At 46.5% G+C, this 19,559-nt stretch overlaps 1 protein-coding gene and 1 pseudogene across 7 annotated transcripts in view; both read right to left on the bottom strand.

The window, feature by feature from the left end:
• Positions 1 to 53: 53 nt before the first annotated feature.
• Positions 54 to 5,744, bottom strand: LOC131741042 (interferon lambda-1 pseudogene; annotated as a pseudogene).
• Positions 5,745 to 14,312: 8,568 nt separating this feature from the next.
• SLC9A8 (solute carrier family 9 member A8) overlaps positions 14,313 to 19,559 on the bottom strand; it is a 72,062-nt gene continuing 66,815 nt past the window's right edge. For all 7 annotated transcript variants that reach the window (XM_059036066.2, XM_067011770.1, XM_067011771.1 and 4 more), the window contains one exon: positions 14,313 to 19,251. In XM_059036066.2, the coding sequence (XP_058892049.1) occupies positions 19,144 to 19,251 (108 nt within the window). In that variant the 3' untranslated portion in view covers positions 14,313 to 19,143. The remainder of the gene's footprint in view (positions 19,252 to 19,559) is intronic.

Genomic DNA, 19,559 nt, shown 5'->3' on the forward strand with positions numbered 1-19,559 from the left:
TAGTGCATTAGTAAGGTCTGGGTCCCAGACGGGGTGGGGCTGGGTCCAGGTTTTCAGACATGCAGGTCTCTACTGGCAACAATTCTCAGGTCCCTTATGAGGAGGCGGAAGAGGTTGAATGTGACAGAGGCCTCGAGACAGCCTTGGGACTCCTCCTTTGTGGCCTCCTGAAGCCAGCGCAGCCAGTGGTGGAGGCGGCCTGGGGCTGGGATTCTTCTGTGGGCTGAGCCGGGATGCAAGCCTGAAGCTCGGAGTGGATGTGGCGCAGCGTGTGCAGCGGCTGGTCCAGGATGACCCCCGAGGACGAGTCTGCCACAGCACCCAGGACCTTCAGCGTTAGGTCTAACTCCGCCTCCAAGGCCACAGGGTGCTCCCACACCTGCGGCTGCCTCAGGGTCCTGGGTCCTGGGGAAGCAGTGAGAGCTGCAGCTCCAGTTCTTCAGCGAGAGTGACTCTTCTAAGGCATCCTTGGCTTTCTTGAAGGCTTCCAGCTCCCTTGGCGACAGAGATTGGAACCAGCCCATATGGCAGCCCGTCCTGGTTGTGGTGGGCTTGGACGTGGGGACAGGGCCTGCTCTGGCCAAGTCCAGCATCACAGTCACCAACACCAGGACCCAAGCTGCAGCCGTGGCTAAATCCCAACTGCTTGTTTGGCCCCATGGCTCTGCTTTTAGCCAGGTTCACTGGGCGATCCCAGCTGATGTGTGTAAAGTGAAAAGGCAAATGGAAATAGGAATCTCCACTTTGATGGCAAAGGCACGTGTGTGTGTGTGTGTGTGTGTGTGGGGGGGGGTCCAGTCGCTGAACCAGGTGAGCCCGGACCTGTGCCAGGAAGGAAAGAGATACTGAAATTCAGTCACAGGAGAGAACTTTGCTTCTGGGAAGTCCCTGTGCCTGGAGAATCTCCAGGTTAGAACTCCCAGGTGCAGCCTTTAGCTCGCTGAATTTGGGGAGCCTCCAAATGAGGCTGAGGCAGGTGGAGGGATGGGAAGCTGGCTCGAGGACTCTCACAGCGGGGTAGGGACCTGGCGGGTGTGGGTGAGGCTGCCTGAGTGGCAGAGAAGGGGCAGCCTTTGAATGTGCAGATGTTTTAAAGTTTGCTGTGGTCCCCTTTTCTACTTTTGCTTTTGTTACCTATGCTTTTGGTGTTATATCCAAGAAATTGTTGCCAAATCCAATGTCATGAAACTTCTCTCTGTTTTCTTCTAGGAGTTTTTTAGTTTTAGGTCTTACATTTGAACCTTTAATCCGTTTTCAGTTTTGTGTATGGTGTAAGGTAAGGGTCTAACTTCGTTCTTTTGCATTTGGATATCCAGTTTTCCCAGTACCATTTGAGGAGACTGTCCTTTCCCTATTGCGTGGTCTTGGCATCCTTGTTGAAGATCTTTTGACTACATACGTGAGGGTTTATTTCTGGCCTCTCTGTTCTGTTCCATTGGACCATATTTCTATCTTTATGCCAGTACCACACTATTTTGATTACTGTAGCTTTGTATGTAATGTTTTGAAATCAGGAAGTGTGAGGCCTCCAACGTCATTCTTCTTTATCAAGATTGTTCTGGCTATTCGGGGTCCCTTGAGATCCCATATAAATTTTAGGATTTTTTTCCCATCTGTGAAAATATGCCATTGGGATTTTGATAGGGATTACATTGAATCAGTAGATTGCTTTGGGTAGTGTGGATGTGTTAATGATATTCAGTCTTCTAACTCATGAGTACAGGATGTCTTTCCATTAATTTGTCTCTTCTTTAATTTCTTTCAGCAATGTTTTGTAGTTTTTGGTGTACAAGTCCTTCACCTCCTTGGTTAAGTTTACTCCTAAATATTTTATTCTTTTTGATGCTATTGTAAGTGGAATTGTTTTTGTAATTTTCTTTTCAGATTGTTCATTATTCATGTATAGAAATGCAACTGATTTTTGTGTGTTGATTTTGTATCCTGCAACTTGGCTGAATTCATTTCTTAGTTCTAACAGGTGTGTGTAATCTTTAGGGTTTTCTACGTTAAATCATGTCATCTGAGAACAGATATAATTTCACTTCTTTCCAGTTTGGATGCTATTTATTTATTTATTTATTTATTTTTGCTTAATTGCTCTGGCTAAGACTACCAGTACTATGTTTAATAGAAGAGGCAAGAGTGGGCATCGTGGCCTCTTCTAAAGGAAAAACTCAGTCTTTCATCATTGAGTATGAAGTTAGCTGTGGTGTATGTGTTTTCATATGTGGCTTTTATTATGTTGAGGTAGTTTCCTTCTATTCCTAGTTTGTTGAGTGTTTTTATCATGAAAGTATGTTGAATTTTGTCAAATGCCTTTCTTGCATTAATTGAGATGATCTTGTAGTCTTTGTTCTTCATCCTATTAATGTGCGATATCACATGGTAGTTGACTTTTGAGGCTTGCTCAGATGTGGGTATGATTTTTGTTGTTGTCGTAAGAATACTTCATAGATGTTATCTTCTTTCATCAGGAGGCACATGATGTCGAGTTCTCTCCCTTTGGGATATTAATAGCCGTTAAGGCTGTTATTCAGTACTTAGACCCATTATTTTATCAGAGCATGCAAAATGGAGATATTCCAATTCTAGTCTTCCTTGTTTGGCAACTGGAATACTTCTATAAAAAGAAACTTTTCTATGGTGGTGTGACTCTATACCTGGGACAAAACTGCATGGAACTCAGCACACACACACACACACACACACACACACACACACACACACACACACACACAGGACAGCATGTAAAACTGGTGTAATCTGAACAAGGTCTATGGATTGTACCAATGTCAGTTTCCTGGTTGTGATACTGCTTTATAGTTGTGCAAGATGTTACCCCTGGGAGAAACATGGGTACATGGGACCTTTCTGTACTATTTTTTCAACTTCCTATAAATCTATGAATTAAAAAAAAGTTAAAGACAAAGAAACTTCCCTCATCTACTATTTGACTACCAGTGATATAGTTTAAGAAAAGCAGGATAGGGACTTCCCTGGTGGTCCAGTGGTTAAGACTCCGTGCTTCCACTGCAGGGGGCACAGGTCCTATCCCTGATTGGGGAACTGATTCCGCATGCTGCACAGTCAAAAAAAGGGGGGGGGTAGATGCTTACTTCTTTGCAATTAATTAATTAATTAATTAATGGCTGTGTTGGGTCTTTGCTGTTGCGCGCGCAGGCTTTCTCTAGTTGCGGCGGATGGGGGCTACTCTTCGTTGCAGTGAGTGGGCTTCTCATTGTGGTGCCTTCTTATTGCAGAGCATGGGCTCTAGGCACATGGGCTTCAGTAGTTGCGGCACGTGGGCTCATTAGTTGTGGCTCACGGGCTCTAGAGCACAGGCTCAGTAGTTGTGGTGCATGGCTTAGTTGCTCTGTGGCACGTGGGATCTTCCCAGACCAGGGATTGAACCCGTGTTCCCTGCACTGGCAGGCGGATTCTCAACCACTGCGCCACCAGGGAAGCCCCGCCTTTATTTTTTTAATTTATTTATTTATTTATTTTTGGCTGCGTTGGGTCTTTGTTGCTGCGTGCAGGCTTTCTCTAGTTGTGGGGAGCAGGGTCTACTCTTTGTTGTGGTGCGTGGGCTTCTCATTACGGTGGCTTCTCTTGTTGTGGAGCATGGGCTCTAGGCACACGGGCTCAGTAGTTGTGGCTCGCGGGCTCTAGAGCGCAGGCTCAGTAGTTGTGGCGCACGGGCTTATTTGCTGTGCAGCATGTTGGATCTTCCTGGACCAGGGCTTGAACCCGTGTCCCCTGCGTTGGCAGACACATTCTTAACCACTGTGCCACCAGGGAAGCCCTCTTTGCCTTTATTTTTACTTAGAATAATGAATTGATGCCTTAGAATTCCCCAGCAGTGACTGATTTTTTAAAAGTATATTATTATGAACTCATTGATTTCAGTATTTTTTAAGTATTTCAGTCCATTACATTATTACTGTTATTGATGCTCAAATTCCCATCTTTGTTCAGTCAGAACCTCTTCAAGCTGGCTCCTGAGTCCTGACCTGACCCTGAAACCTCTGATTGCTTCCTCTGTTTGGTATGACAGGGGGCTCCATGTTCATCTTTGTACATTTCCTGCCCAACTCCTGGACTCAGACGTTTCTCCAAAGAGCCCTGGGTCCTTTTGCTGTGAAATGACATTTGGATACCAAAGTCCGAGAGCTAAGGCTGCTCACTGCCCCTGGGTTGGCCATTGTTTCCAGGTCTCTTCAGTGAGCAGAGCTAGCAATAGGTTTATATCTCTAAAAACACAAACCACGTTGTAAGTTCATACTTAAATTAAAATTCAGGGGCTTCCCTGGTGGCGCAGTGGTTGAGAGTCCGCCTGCCGGTGCAGGGGACACGGGTTTGTGCCGCGGTCCAGGAAGATCCCACATGCTGTGGAGCGGCTGGGCCCGTGAACCATGGCCGCTGAGCCTGCGCCTCCGGAGCCTGTGCTCTGCAACGGGAGAGGCCACAACAGTGAGAGGCCACATACTGAAAAAAAAAAAAAAAAAAAAAAAAAAATTCAGGACCACAGGATTTTTGCTCAACCTCATTTCTCTTTTATTCTCATGCTGAGGATCCTGGTTCTCAAGGCGTCCAGGGAAGCCACTACTAGTTTTGATTTTGTCGCCATAGCTAGACCTGATCCTGAAAGGAGGGAGTCACCTGGGACAACCGTTGGAGAGCATCTCAGTTACTCACCACAGAGCGGGGAGAAGGACTGAGGCTCAGAGAGCATGAGGAGCCTTTGCAGGTTTGTGCATATGATTAACTCCTGGTTGCCCATGGCTCTGTTAGGAAATGAAACATCAGGGATACAGGTGAAGCCAGGGTAGGTGTCATGTGGTTCAAATGCAGTTCCTCACCTTCCTTCCCCTACCCCAGAGGAGCCCTGGATCCTTGGGTTGACTTTTCCAGCCTTTCTTCACACTCTGCTACACTTGGCTGCATCCCTAAGCACTACTGTTTCACAACATCGTTCTACCTGGTTTTATATGTACTTATTCATCTGCAGCTTTCTTTCTCCCCTCCTTTCAGTATTTTGAGATTTATCCATGTTGATGTTATTCTAGTTTCATTCATTCATCCATCCATCCGTTCTTGCTGCTGTATATACTATTCCTCACATTACCGTGCCACTGTTTATCCATTCTCCTAGTGGGAAACAGCTCGTTTCCAATAATTTGCTATTACAAATATTCTTGTAGGTGTCTCCTGAGTATGCATGACTATGTAAGAATTTCTATAGGGCAGCGTGGGCAAACTTTTTCTGTAAATGGTGATAGTGAATATTTTTGGCTTTGGGAGACAAGAGGCAAATATATATATATATATATATATATATATATTTTAAATATATATATTTATTTATATATTATTATATAGATAATATAGAACAAAGAGAGAAAACAAACTTCCATGAATTTTTTATTAAAACATTCAAAACTTTATTTATGGACATTAAACTTTGAATTTCATATAATTTTCACGTCATGAAATACTGTTCTTTTGAATTTTTTTTCTCAACCATTTGAACATGTTAAAATCCCAGGCTCAGCTCGCTGGTGGTACAGAACAGGAGACAGGCTGGGCTTGGGCCTCAGGCAGTAGTTTGCCTCTCCTCACTCTCGAGGGCTTAAACTGAGGAGAGGACTCGCCTGATTGAAGGGTCCCAGGCGTCTTTCACTTTACTAGGCACTGCCAGGTGCTCTTCAAAGTGATTCTATCAATTTAGACCCTCACCAGAGCATGATGAGACTTCCTATTACCCTAGCGCTCTTTTTTTTCCTTCACTTAAAAAAAATCTTTTTAAAATTTATTTTTAAATTCTTAAAAATTTTATTGAAATATAGTTGATTTACAATGTTGTGTTAGTTTGAGGTGTCTACCAGTGATTCAGTTGTACATATATATATATTTTTTAGATTCTTTTCCATTATAGGTATACTGAAGATATTGAGTATAGTTCTGTGTGCTGTACAGGTTTTTAACACTTTTTTTTTTTTTTTGCGGTACGCGGGTCTCTCACTGTTGTGGCCTCTCCCGTTGCGGAGCACAGGCTCCAGATGTGCAGGCTCAGCAGCCATGGCTCACGGGCCCAGCCGCTCCGCGGCATGTGGGATCTTCCCGGACCGGGGCACGAACACGTGTCCCCTGCATCGGCAGGCGGACTCTCAACCACTGCGCCACCGGGGAAGCCCTACAGTAGGTTTTTGTTGGTTATCTCTTTTGTATATAGTAGTGAGTATATTTTACTCCCAAACTCCTAATTTATCGCCCCCTTTCCCCTTTTTGGTAACCATAAGTTTGTTTTCTATGTCTGTGAGTCTATTTGTTTCGGAAATAAGTTCATTTGTATCATCCCTAGCCCTCTTGAAATCACATCAGATCTCTCCATTTAATGCATTGCTCCTCTAGTTCTGGTTTCATTTATAATCACATTTTGAAAAGTGAAGATAGCATGCTGTATGTTCCTTATTATTGAATGAAAGTTCTTTTTTTGAATTTTATTTACTTTTTATACAACAGGTTCTTATTAGTTATCCATTTTACACATATTAGTGTATATAGGTCAATCCCAATCTCCCAATTCATCCCACCACCACCAACAACCCCCTGCCACTTTCCCCCCTTGGTGTCCATAACGTTTGTTCTGTACATCTGTGTCCCTATTTCTGCCTTGCAAACCGGTTCATGTGTACCATTTTTTTGGATTCCACATATGTGTTAATATACGATGTTTGTTTTTCTCTTTCTGACTTACTTCACTCTATATGATAGTCTCTAGATCCATCCACGTCTCTACAAATGACCCAGTTTCGTTCCTTTTTATGGCTAATATTCCATTGTATATATGTACCACATCTTCTTTATCCATTCATCTGTTGATGGGCATTTAGGTTGCTTCCATGACCTGGCTATTGTAAATAGTGCTGTAGTGAACACTGGGGTGCATGTGTCTTTTTGAATTATGGCTTTCTCTCAGTATATGCCCAGTAGTGGGATTGCTGGGTCATATGGTAATTCTATTTTTAGTTTTTTAAGGAACCTCCCATACTGTTCTCCATAGTGGCTGTATCAATTTACATTCCCACAAACAGTGCAAGAGGGTTCCCTTTTCTCCACACCCTCTCCAGCATTTGTTGTTTGTAGATTTTCTGATGATGCCCATTCTAACAGGTGTGAGGTGATACCTCATTGTAGTTTTGATTTGCATTTCTCTAATAATTAGTGATGTTGAGCAGCTTTTCATGTGCTTCTTGGCCATCTGTATGTCTTCTTTGGAGACGTCTATTTAGGCCTTTGCCCATTTTTTGATTGTGTTGTTTTTCTAATATTGAGCTGCATGAGCTGTTTATATATTTTGGGGATTAATCCTTTGCTGTTGATTCATTTGCAAATATTTTCTCCCATTCTGAGGGTTGCCTTTTCATCTTGTTTGTAGTTTCCTTTGCTGTGCAAAAGCTTTTAAGTTTCATTAGGTCCCATTTGTTTATTTTTGTTTTTATTTCCATTACTGTAGGAGGTGGATCAAAAAAGATCTTGCTGTAATTTATGTCAAAGAGTGTTCTTCCTATGTTTTCCTCTAAGAGTTTTATAGTGTCTGGTCTTACATTTAGGTCTTTAATCCATTTTGAGTTTATTTTCGTGTGTGATGTTAGGGAGTGTTCTAATTTCATTCTTTTACATGTAGCTGTCCAGTTTTCCAGCACCACTTACTGAAGAGACTTGTCTTTTCTCCATTGTATATCCTTGCCTCCTTTGTCATAGATTAGTTGACCATAGGTGTGTGGGTTTATCTCTGGGCTTTCTATCCTGTTCCATTGATCTATATTTCTGTTTTTGTGCCAGTACCACATTGTCTTGATTACTATAGCTTTGTAGTGTAGTCTGAAGTCAGAGAGTCTGATTCCTCCAGCTCTCTTTTTCCCCTAAGATCGCTTTGGCTGTTTGGGGTCTTTTGTGTCTCCATACAAATTTTAAGATTTTTTTGTTCTAGTTCTGTAAAAAATGCCATTGGTAATTTGATAGGGATTGCATTGAATCTGTAGATTGCTTTGGGTAGTATAGTCATTTTCACAATACTGATTCTTCCAATCCAACAACATGGTGTATCTCTCCATCTGTTTGTGTCATTTTTGATTTCTTTCATCAGTGTCTTATAGTTTTCTGAGTACAGGTCTTTTACCTCCTTAGGTAGGTTTATTCCTAGGTATTTTATTCTTTTTGTTGCAATGGTGAATGGGATTGTTCCCTTAATTTCTCTTTCTGGTCTTTCATTGTTAATGTATAGGAATGCAAGAGATTTCTGTGCATTAATTTTGTATCCTGAAACTTTACCAAATCATTGATTAGCTCTAGTAGTTTTCTGGTGGCATCTTTAGGATTCTCTATGTATAGTATCATGTCATCTGCAAACAGTGACAGCTTTACTTCTTCTTTTCCAATTTGTATTCCTTTTATTTTTCTTCTCTGATTGCCGTGGCTAGGACTTTCAAAACTATGTTGAATAATAGTGGTGAGAGTGGACATCCTTGTCTTCTTCCTGATCTTAGAGGAAATGGTTTGTTTTTCACCATTGAGAATGATGTTTGCTGTGGGTTTGTCATATATGGCCTTTATTATGTTGAGGTAGTTTCCCTCTATGCCCACTTTCTGGAGAGTTTTTATCATAAATGGGTGTTGAATTTTTTTTAAACATCTTTATTGTAGTATAATTGCTTTACAATGGTGTGTTAGTTTCTGCTTTATAACAAAGTGAATCAGTTATACATATACATATGTTCCCATATCTCTTCCCTCTTGCATCTCCCTCCCTCCCATCCTCCCTATCTCACCCTCTAGGTGGTCACAAAGCACCTAGCTGATCTCCCTGTGCTATGCGGCTGCTTCCTACTAGCTATCTATTTTACGTTTGGTAGTGTATATATGTCCATGCCACTCTCTCACTTTGTCACAGCTTCCCCTTCCCCTTCCCCATATCCTCAAGTCCATGCTCTAGTAAGTCTGTGTCTTTATTCCCATCTTACCCCTAGGTACTTCATGACCTTTTTTTTCCCCTTAGATTCCATATATATGGGTGTTGAATTTTGTCAAAAGCTTTTTCTACATCTATTGAGATGATCATATGGTTTTTATTCTTCAGTTTGTTAATGTGGTGTATCACATTGATTGATTTGTGTATATTGAAGAATCCTTGCATCCCTGGGATAAATCCCACTTGATCATGGTGTATGATCCTTTTAATGTGTTGTTGGATTCTGTTTGCTAGTTTTTTTTTTTTTTTTTTTTTTTTTGTGGTACGTGGGCCTCTCACTGCTGTGGCCTCTCCCGCTGCGGAGCACAGGCTCCGGACGAACAGGCTTAGTGGCCATGGCTCACGGGCCCATCTGTTCCACGGCATGTGGGGTCCTCCCGGACTGGGGCATGAACCCACGTCCCCCGCAATGGCAGGCAGACTCGCAACCACTGCGCCACCAGGGAAGCCCTGTTTGCTAGTATTTTGTTCAGGATTTTTTCATCTATATTCATCAGTGATATTGGTCTGTAATTTTCTTTTTTTGTAGTATCTCTGTCTGGTTTTGGTATCAGGGTGACAGTGGCTTCGTAGAATGAGTTTGGGAGTGTTCCTTCCTCTGCAATTTTTTGGAAGAGTTTGAGAAGGATGGGTGTTAGCTCTTCTCTGAATGTTTGATAGAATTTACCTGTGAAGCCATCTGGTCCTGGACTTTTTGTTTGTTGGAAGATTTTAAATCACAGTTTCAATTTCATTACCTGTGATTGGTCTGTTCATATTTCCTGTTTCTTCCTGGTTCAGTCTTGGAAGGTTATACCTTCCTAAGAATTTGTCCATTTCTTCCGTTGTCCATTTTATTGGCATAGAGTTGCTTGTAGTAGTCTCTTAGGATGCTTTGTATTTCTGTGGTGTCCGTTGTAACTTCTCCTTTTTCATTTCTAATTTTATTGATTTGAGTCCTCTCCTTCTTTTTCTTGATGAGTCTGGCTAAAGGTTTATCAATTTGTTTATCTTCTCAAAGAACCAGCTTTTAGTTTTATTGATCTTTGCTATTGTTTTCTTCGTTTCTATTTCATTTATTTCTGCTCTGATCTTTATGATTTCTTTCCTTCTACTAACTTTGGGTTTTGTTTGTTCTTCTTTCTCTAGTTCCTTTAGATGTAAGGTTAGATTGTTTATTTGAGATTTTTCTTGTTTCTTGAGGTAGGATTGTATTGCTATAAACTTCCCTCTTAGAACTGCTTTTGCTGCATCCCATAGGTTTTAGATTGTCATGTTTTCGTTGTAATTTGTCTTTAGGTATATTTTGATTTCCTCTTTGATTTCTTCAGTGATCTCTTGGTTATTTAGTAACGTATTGTTTAGCTTCCATGTGTTTGTGTTTTTTATGTTTTTTTTTCCCCTGTAATTGATTTCTAATCTCATAGCGTTGTGTTCAGAAAAGATGCTTGGTATGATTTCAGTTTTTCTTAAATTTACCAAGGCTTGATTTGTGACCCAAGATGTGATCTATCCTGGAGAACGTTCTGTGTGCACTTGAGAAGAAAGTGTAATCTGCTGTTTTTGGATGGAATGTCCTATAAATATCTGTTCTATTGTGTCATTTAAAGCGTGTGTTTCCTTATTAATTTTCTGTCTGTATGATCTGTCCATTGGTGTAAGTGAGGTGTTAAAGTCCCCCTCTCTTATTGTGTTACTGTCGATTTCCTCTTTTATAGCTGTTAGCAGTTGCCTTATATATTGAGGTGCTCCTATGTTGGGTGCATATATATTTATAATTGTTGTATCTTCTTCTAGGATTGACCCCTTGATCATTATGTAGTGTCCTTCCTTGTCTCTTGTGACATTCTTTATTTTAAAGACTATTTTATGTGATATAGTATTGCTACTCCAGCTTTCTTTTTATTTCCATTTGCATGGAATATCTTTTTCCATCCCCTCACTTTCAGTCTGTATGTGTCCCTAGGTCTCAAGTGGGTCTCTTGTAGACAGCATATATATGGGTCTTATTTTTGTATCCATTCAGCGAGCCTGTGTCTTTTGGTTGGTGCATTTAATCCATTCATGTTTAAGGTAATTATCGATATGTATGTTCCTATTACCATTCTGTTAATTGTTATGGGTTTGTTTTCATAGGTCCTTTTCTTCTCTTGCGTTTCCCACTTACAGAAGTTCCTTTAGCATTTGTTGTAGGGCTGGTTTTGTGGTGCTGAATTCTCTTAGCTTTTGCTTGTCTGTAAAGCTTTTGATTTCTCCATCGAATCTGAATGAGATCCTTGCTAGGTAGAATAATCTTGGTTGTAGGTTCTTCCCTTTCATCACTTTAAATATAGCGTGCCACTCCCTTCTGGCTTGTAGAGTTTCTGCTGAGAAATCAGCTGTTAACCTTATGGGAGTTCCCTTGTATGTTACTTGTCGTTTTTCCCTTGTTGCTTTCAATAATATTTTGTCTTTAATTTTTGTCAGTTTGATTACTGTGTGTCTCAGCATGTTTCTCCTTGGGTTTATCCTGCCTGGGACTCTCTGCGCTTCCTCGACTTGGGTGGCTATTTCCTTTCCCATGTTGGGGAAGTTTTCAACTATAATCTCTTCAAATATTTTCTCGAGTCCTTTCTCTCTCTCTTCTCCTTCTGGGACCCCTATAATGCAAATGTTGTTGTGTTTAATGTTGTTCCAGAGGTCTCTTAGGCTGTCTTCATTTCTTTTCATTCTTTTTTCTTTATTCTGTTCCGCAGCAGTGAATTCCACCATTCTGTCTTCCAGGTCACTTGTCTGTTCTTCTGCTTCAGTTATTCTGCTGTTGATTCCTTCTAGTGTATTTTGTATTTCAGTTATTGTATTGTTCATCTCTCTTTGTTGTTCTTTAATTCTTCTATGTGTTTGTTCTTTAATTCTTCTAGGTCTTTGCTAAACATTTCCTGCATCTTCTCGATCTTTGCCTCCATTCTTTTTCCAAGGTCCTGGATCATCTTCACTATCATTATTCTGTATTCTTTTTCTGGAAGGTTGCCTATCTCCACTTCATTTAGTTGTTTCCTGGGGTTTTCTCTTGTTCCTTCATCTGGTACACAGTCCTCTGCCTTTTCATTTTGTCTACCTTTCTGTGAATGTGGTTTTCGTTCCACAGGCTGCAGAACTGTAGTTCTTCTTGATTCTGCTGTCTGCCCTCTGGCCTGAATAAAAGTTCTTTGTGAAAGAAATAGAAAATATCTTCAGACAAGATCTTAAAAGTTACCCATTATCCTTCCACTCAGAGAGGACCAAAGTTCTCTCAAACTTCGTACCTATCCTTCCAGATTTTTTCCCATATACACACACATCAATTTAATTTTTGGAGGCTGATGCTATATATGTTGTTTTGGAATCTGCTCGTCTGACTTCATGAAGTTCTTTCAGTTAGGATTATTTTTGTTGTAACGTTAAAACCCAACCCCAATAGCATCAGCAGCAAGAACACGTATTGTCGCCTGCAGTGAGCTCCAGAGGGAGGTCGGTTCCAGGACTGGTTAATTCACTGGTCTGACGGTGTTGTTAACAACTCAGGGCCTCTTTCTGCGCAGCAGGTTGGCGAGGCCTTCCCTTGTCTCAGAATTGCTGCAGCAGGTCCGAGCACTGCATCCTCACACAATGGGAGGCAAAGGCCAGACCATGGGAAGAGGGTGCTTCCCTTCTTTGAGTGACTGTTTTGAGTGTGAGGAAACAGTCCTGGAAATTCCCTAAGATGTTGCTTCATTCTCCTGCCAGAATTGGGTCAGAGGCCCATTTCTCAGCATTCTCAGGCGAGGGGAGTGGAATGACCATAAATGGCTTCATCTCCCCTCAGCTCCCCTGAGGGTACAGTGGAGGTCGTGGGGCCCTCGACTTTGTGTGTGACCCTCCGCTGCACCTTTCTGGCCTCTAAGGAAAATACTTCTTCCCTGGTTTGCTACCCTTCACCCTGAGTGCTTTTTCTAGACATTGAGAAGGTTGAAATGTGAATGAAAATACCCAGTCCCACTCAGGCTCTGCTCACCTTTACTACCAGGGTTCCATTTCGTCCAGGCTGACACTCTGCTCATTTCCCAGCCTCCCCTGCAGCCATCGGTGGCCTGGGAAGATTCTGCTTTGTATTTGCCAGAGGCCCATCACTCCAGTGCCACCTGTCATCCCACCTGCATGGTTTCATTAGGGTGGAGGAATCCTTCTCTGAACCCAGGTCTCCATCACAGGGGGAAGGGAGCTGAGGGCCATGTGCACCTCCTACCAGCCCTGCTCCCTGACGGGGTTCTCTGCCTGACGCCAGCAGGCACTGGTTTGGGCGTGCAGTTGGCACGCAAGGAGAACTACCCTTCCTCCTTTGGCCTGGGGGTGGGGATGCATTGCAGGGTGGAAAGGAACTAAGAGACTGGTTCTGGCCTCCCTGTGAGGAGGCTCGTGCCTGGGGTCAGGACAGGTTCTTCTGCCTGGTTTCGTTTATATCACGTGTATTTTTTGTTTGCTCCTTTACCGTCAGTAGCTTCAGATGCCTTCTGGAAGCATGAGAGAATATAAACAAACAGAGCCTCCCGACTCCCCACAGGTACTGCCACCACCTTCCATCTGACTCGCACGGCCGTGTGGGTTCAGAGCCTGGTTTCAGTCAAAGGCCTACCAGGGGCCAGTCTGCAACCCCAGCAGGGAGGAGGGCGGCTAGCCCAGCGAACCCCAGGGAGGACAAGTCCCTCGCACCTGTGAGGAAGCAGCTGTGGCTGGAGGCTGGAGGCTGGAGGCTGGGCCTGAGCTGAGCCCTCCTGCTTGGCCTCACGTCCTCCTCACTGAGGGCCTATGTGCTTAGGCCATTCAAGATGGCTGTCTCCTGCTCTCTGCACATCCCCTGCTCGACCAGCCCCTGCTTCCCTCGCGTGACTATCCAATCCTCTTAATCATAGGCCTCAATGAGTTCCTGGTAACCGAGCCCACCTGACATCAAAAAATCCCCCCTATAAATGGCAGCCTCCTCCTCCCCGATGTGCTGAGGACTGCTGCCGTGTCCTGGTGTCCCGTCCGACGGCTGCTGCACGCCGTGGGGTTTTGCTCCAGGACCGTTTGTTAAGATCCCTCTATCCAACAAACCGTTCATGTCTCTGTTGCTGTCTCTAGGCTCTTCCTCTGGTCTCAAGGCTGGGCAACTACAAGGCTTGTGGGCCCGCGGGGTCCAGCCCAACAGGGACAGAGGCAGGAATTGGGCCGCCAGAGCCGGGCAGGCGTGGACAGAGCCGAGTCTAGGGGGGCGTGACCCAGGCCTTTGAACGCCACGGAACACAAACACAGAAAGTGGGTCTGATTCAGCAGCGTTCATTTTTATTTCTAAGTAAGAATCCAGTGACATTACTGTTTTCCATCCATTTCTGAATCTGAATTCTTTAAAGAGTCCAGTGAGACGAGGTAGAGGCTCCAGCAGAGCAGCTGCAGGTCCCTCCACCTCCGACCCACCTTCTCCTCTGCAACCCGCAGCCCCACCAAGAAGAGCAGCAAATCATTTCTCAGGAACCAGGACCTAACAGCTGCCTCTCACATCTTACTTGGGGGAGGACAAAAGAACAAGCCTGACCTTCCCAATTAGTCCTTATATCAAAAAGCTGTACTTAAAAAAATCCTTCATTTTTTACAAAGACAATTACTCCAAAGAATACAAGATTCTGATTAATCTTGAGAACAATCAAGCTTTGCAGGAGCTGTACTGCAGAAAATGTTAAAGCCTTTGGTAGCCACGAACCCCGAGTCAGCCGAGCGAGTGAGGAGCCTTTCCTGGCCCATGGGCCTCCGTGGCTCCTTAGAGCAGCCCTGGGGCCTGGAGAAGTGGCTCTTCCGAGTGGCTGACCAGCTCCTTGGACAGGGGCCCACAGCGCTGACAGGTGACCTTTCTCTTGACCACCGACCTGCACAATCCCCATCGATCCCATGGCCACGGGGCCCGCAGCTGCGCTCCGAGCACTCGGCTCTCGCCCTGAAGCCAGGATGCTGACGCAGAGCAGCTGGGAAGAGACCAGCTCCTGGGTAGGAAAAGCCACAATTTTTTTTTCCCTCTGGGATTAGGGACTGTGTCAGCTGGGGTGAGAAAGGGTGAAACGGGGTGGGGGAAATTAGAAAGTCTTCTTTCGTAACATGGGCAATGACGGTGGAAGTCCCTGAACATCTAACTCCATTTGTGTGAGAAATGACAGGAGACTAAGTGGAAGGGAGTGTGGCTGCTTATCCGAAGCTGTCACTCTGACTGTGGTGTTTTCATTTAAAACATATTGCCTGGGGCTTTGGAGACCGGGTTCCTGTTAGAACAACTTCTTAATGATTCTGGCTGCTCTACTGGGAAGGTTTCAGATAATTTCCTACCCACCACCCAGCCGGAGAATCACATGCCTGCCTCCTGGAGGGAATGGGGAAGGAGCAAAGGATCTTTCCTCTTTTTTTTTTGCATTTGAAGTCCTAACTGACAGTCAATCATTGCTGTCGAGAGATTCCCCCTCCCACTAGAATCAGGGGTCAGTTCTAAGGCCAGACCCACCCTAAGCCACACCTGCACCTTCCAGTACCTTCGATGGCCCCCCAGACCTGGCTGAGGAGAAGCCGGTCACCACCCGGCCCCACCCTCACTCTCCCCACCGAAGCAGAAGAGGGATTCCGGCTGTGGCCCCCCCGCTGGGAACTTTGCCACGTGTGTGGACCCCCCGTGGGAGTGTGGACCCCCCGTGGGAGTGTGGACCTGGGACCCCGGAAGGCCACCTTAGGCGAGGGCTTGAAGGAGAAGGGTTCCCACTCAGCAGCCTTTCCACACTCCACTGCACGCAGAGGAACCTGCAGGCAAATCAGGGCCTCCCTAGGCTGACCTGGGGTACTCAGGGGCTGCCAGCATTCTGGGCCCCTGGCCTCATGTCAGCCGGGGCCCAGCCAGCGTTCCCAGTGTGTGAAAAGAGGTGGCTAGCCTTGGGGAGAGGGTCTGCCCCTGGGCTGAGGGAGCACCAGACGATGGAACTGAGCCACCTTCTGCCTGGCTCTGTTCCAGCTTCGCCCGAACTTGATCTCTGGGGACCCAGGAAAAGCCAGCTTCTTTTCCTGTGAGGCCTCACACCCCAAGCCTCTGAGCATGGTTATTCCCAGAGGTCCTACAACCACAGGGCTGAAGAACACGTGATGTATTCCAAGTCCAAAATCATAGGGCCTGTTGCGGAGGGGCTGCTGGGGGAGCCTTGGGGTGGGGCCTTAGTGCTACAGGACGCCCCAGCTCCCCAAGACGGCATGTCTTCAGAGTTCACTGGCTAGCCGACCAGAGCTTCCCCAAAGGCACGCACTGACCTTACAGCCTTCACCTCCTCCTAAAGTATTACCTTCTCTCTGTGCTATAGTCCTCCTGTCCCATGGCCTAGACCTAAAAGAAAACGTGTGTGAAGTTATAGTTATGCTGGAATTTTTTAATCTTCTAGGCATTTATTGCCCCAAACAAAAGAATTATTAGGAATGCTGAAGGTAGACAGCAGCAATTTTTGATTCTCAGGCAAAGACATCTGAAAAAAGTCCACCAGAAAAATCTCTCTCGATGGGCTTTGGCCTGTTAAAAGGTGAACATCAGACGGACGGCTGAGGCACACGGGGCGCCCTCCTCGGCGGGGGGATGCCCACCCACGCTGCTAAGTCACCACTTGGCCAGCAGAGGGCAGGAGCAGCTCACGGGACACCCAGGCTAGCGCTGCTCCAGGCCAGGCAAGACTCTCCCCCAGCCGCCTCCACACAGCCAAGCCTTGGGGACCTTGCCCCGCCCCCGCGTGCTTCTCTACTTAGTGTCACTCTCAGGTCTCAGCTAAAAGTGGGAGGACAGGTGGGACTTGGTGACAAAGGGCAGTCTGAACTGAGGAGATCCTGTTTTCAATATTTAATCTATGAACTCACAGGTCCCCCAATTTTTTTTCCGGCAAGCTATTGAGTTTACAATGCAACTTACACCTCGGAGATCAGACTCTGAATTTCAGGGGGAAAAGTCAGTTACTTACGAATTGGAGAATAAGAGAACAATCTGGCCTCTGATTCCTGCCCCCTCCCCTTATGGACAAAAGTCCCCTCCCTTTGACCTCTTCTTCTCTTTTCCACTAAAAAGAAATAGGAAATGATGGAGACTGGAATTCTGCATGGCATTAATCTTCCAGTGGGGATACTGAGTGAAGTAAAGTAATCCTATTTGGCTCCAATTATGGGGTTAAGGTGGGAGATTACAAAAAGAAATGATCATATTTTAGCTCTATCAAGTACAAATTTACTTTTCACGCAAAAAAAGGAAGCCATGTGCCCTCCTGCCTGACTGGCTTTACGCTTACACTTCTGAGGCAAGGGAACAGGTTAAGGCAGGGGTCTGGCCTCGTGGGCTGGGTACATGGGTCCTGGAGGGTCCCAAGGTCAGTCCTTCCTCACATTCACAGCCACGCTGCCTGAGGCTGAGAAGATGGAAACATATTTGCTGCCAGCCCAAGGTCCATGCTGGCCCACTGTCCGAAACAGAACCAACGACATGCACACGATGAATTAAACCACGCCAGAGGGTGCTGAGTCCCAAAGCTCCAGCTGAGACCCTGAGCCACATATGGAAACTGCCAGAGGCCTATAGATGGGCACAAGCAAGCAGATAAAGACTTGTCAAAGGGCCGCTGAAGGGGGTGGGTGCGGGGAAGTCAGAACCTCCGTGTCCTCTGGACATGATTGGCAGCTCCTCACCTTGAGGTGGCCCAGGCGCCCGGACCATGGGGCTGGGGCAGGTGTGTGCGTGTGTGCGTGTGTGGCCGGGGCAGGGGTGTGTGTGTGTGGGGGGGGGGGCGCTGGGGCAGGGGTGTGTGTGTGTGTGTGTGTGTGTGTGTGGTGTGTGCGTGCGTGCGCGTGCGGCCGGGGCAGGGGTGCGTGTGTGTGTGCGTGTGGTGCGTGTACGCGCACGCGCAAGCACTCTGTGAGCGCGTCCTGAGGTGGCAGTGGCTGCTCAGGGATTGCAGGTGAGACTCTGATGCATCTGGCTGCAGGCCACTGGAGCCCTGGGGAGGGGTGGCAGAGGAGGAGCACGGGGACAAATGGGACCCAAGATGGTAGAGAACTGGGAGAGAAAAAAAAGATGCCGATGAGCAGCGAAGGTGCAGCAGGTAAACGGTGGGCAGAGCCCAGGAAAAGGGGCCTCTGAACAAACAAGGACCACTGAGTAAGGAATCGAGGTCAGGGAAGGGACTGCTAGGCTCTCACCACTTTGTAAAAGTGCATGAATTTAAACTGAATTCAAAGACAGCAGCTGCTGGCCAGCATAAACCCTGAAGACTTTCCCTCTAGAGGGTGCTCTGACCCCACAGAATAGGGTCACTCACGCCCAAAACCCCAGGGATACGGCTTCCAATGGGGCTCCAGAGAGGTTCCAGTGTAAACATTCACAGTATTCCCAGAGAAGGGCAGTAGCTGCCTGCTGCCCGGGGAGACAGCCTGTGAGGTGCCAATCAGAGGTAAAGAGAAAAAGGTCACTCGGTTTCTCTTTCTCAGGGAGTGCAAGCGACATCGCGAAAGGGAGTGTGAGGTTTTCAAGGTTTCCGAGCCTCCGCTTAGGTGGGAACCGCTGCTGCCGAGGGCGGAGGTGCCTTGAGGACGCACAGGGAAGCAGCGGCTGGCTCCCCGCCCTGCAGGTACCGACACCCGTCCAGCAGGGAAGGGCCCCTGTAATGAAGGCAGCGGCCAGGGATGGCGGCAACGGTGCACCCGGCTCCCGGGACGCCCTGCACAGTGGGTCCACGGCAGGATATCTCCTCTCAGGCACCTCGGCGTGACAGATGACTATTCCCCGGCTACAGAAGCAGAAGGAAACGTTTACCTGCAAAGGTGGTCCCTCTAATCCGCGGGCTGGGAAGCCACCCTGAGGGCAGAGGTCCAGCCCAGTGAGGAGCGGGGAGAGGGTGCTTCAGGGCAGCCGGCTGGCTCCAAAGGCCTGGGAGGTCCTGGGTTAAGACGACAGTGGCCTGTGCATCACCCTGCTTCCATCCACCCCAAAGAGCTGCCAAATGCACATGCCTCAGGGGCCCTTGCTGGGTGGCCGTCCTGGGAGCCGTGGGGAGGCTGGATGGCACTGCTGCGGCCCCGGCTGCCCGGAAGCCACGCGTCCCGCTCGGTCACAGCAGCTCCTGCTCGTCGTCCTCGGAGCCTGAGGGGCCTTGGCGCACCTCTTCGTACCACTTGTTGGTGAGGGTTTTCATCTGGATGCGCCCGTGGTGGAGGTCCTGGGGCGGGAGACACAGCAAGCCCTTGTCAGTGGGTCTGGCTCAGGGTCAGGGTTGAGGAAGGGAGGAGACGGGAGGCAGGGTGCACGGCCACAAGCAATTTCAAAGTGTTCACTGACTAACCGCAGGCTGGGATCATTCTTTGTGGGGGACGAGATAACGGGAGGTGTCACCCTGGAACAGGAGTAGGAGGCAGGATGGCATGATGTTAAAAAACCTGGCCTCTGGAATCAGACACACTTGGGCTCTGCTTCCAGCTTTGCCACGTACTGGCTGTGTGACCTCGGGGGGTTACTTCACCTCTCTGG

This window comes from Kogia breviceps, chromosome 14, assembly GCF_026419965.1.
Source record: "Kogia breviceps isolate mKogBre1 chromosome 14, mKogBre1 haplotype 1, whole genome shotgun sequence".
Taxonomy (NCBI): domain Eukaryota; kingdom Metazoa; phylum Chordata; class Mammalia; order Artiodactyla; family Physeteridae; genus Kogia; species Kogia breviceps.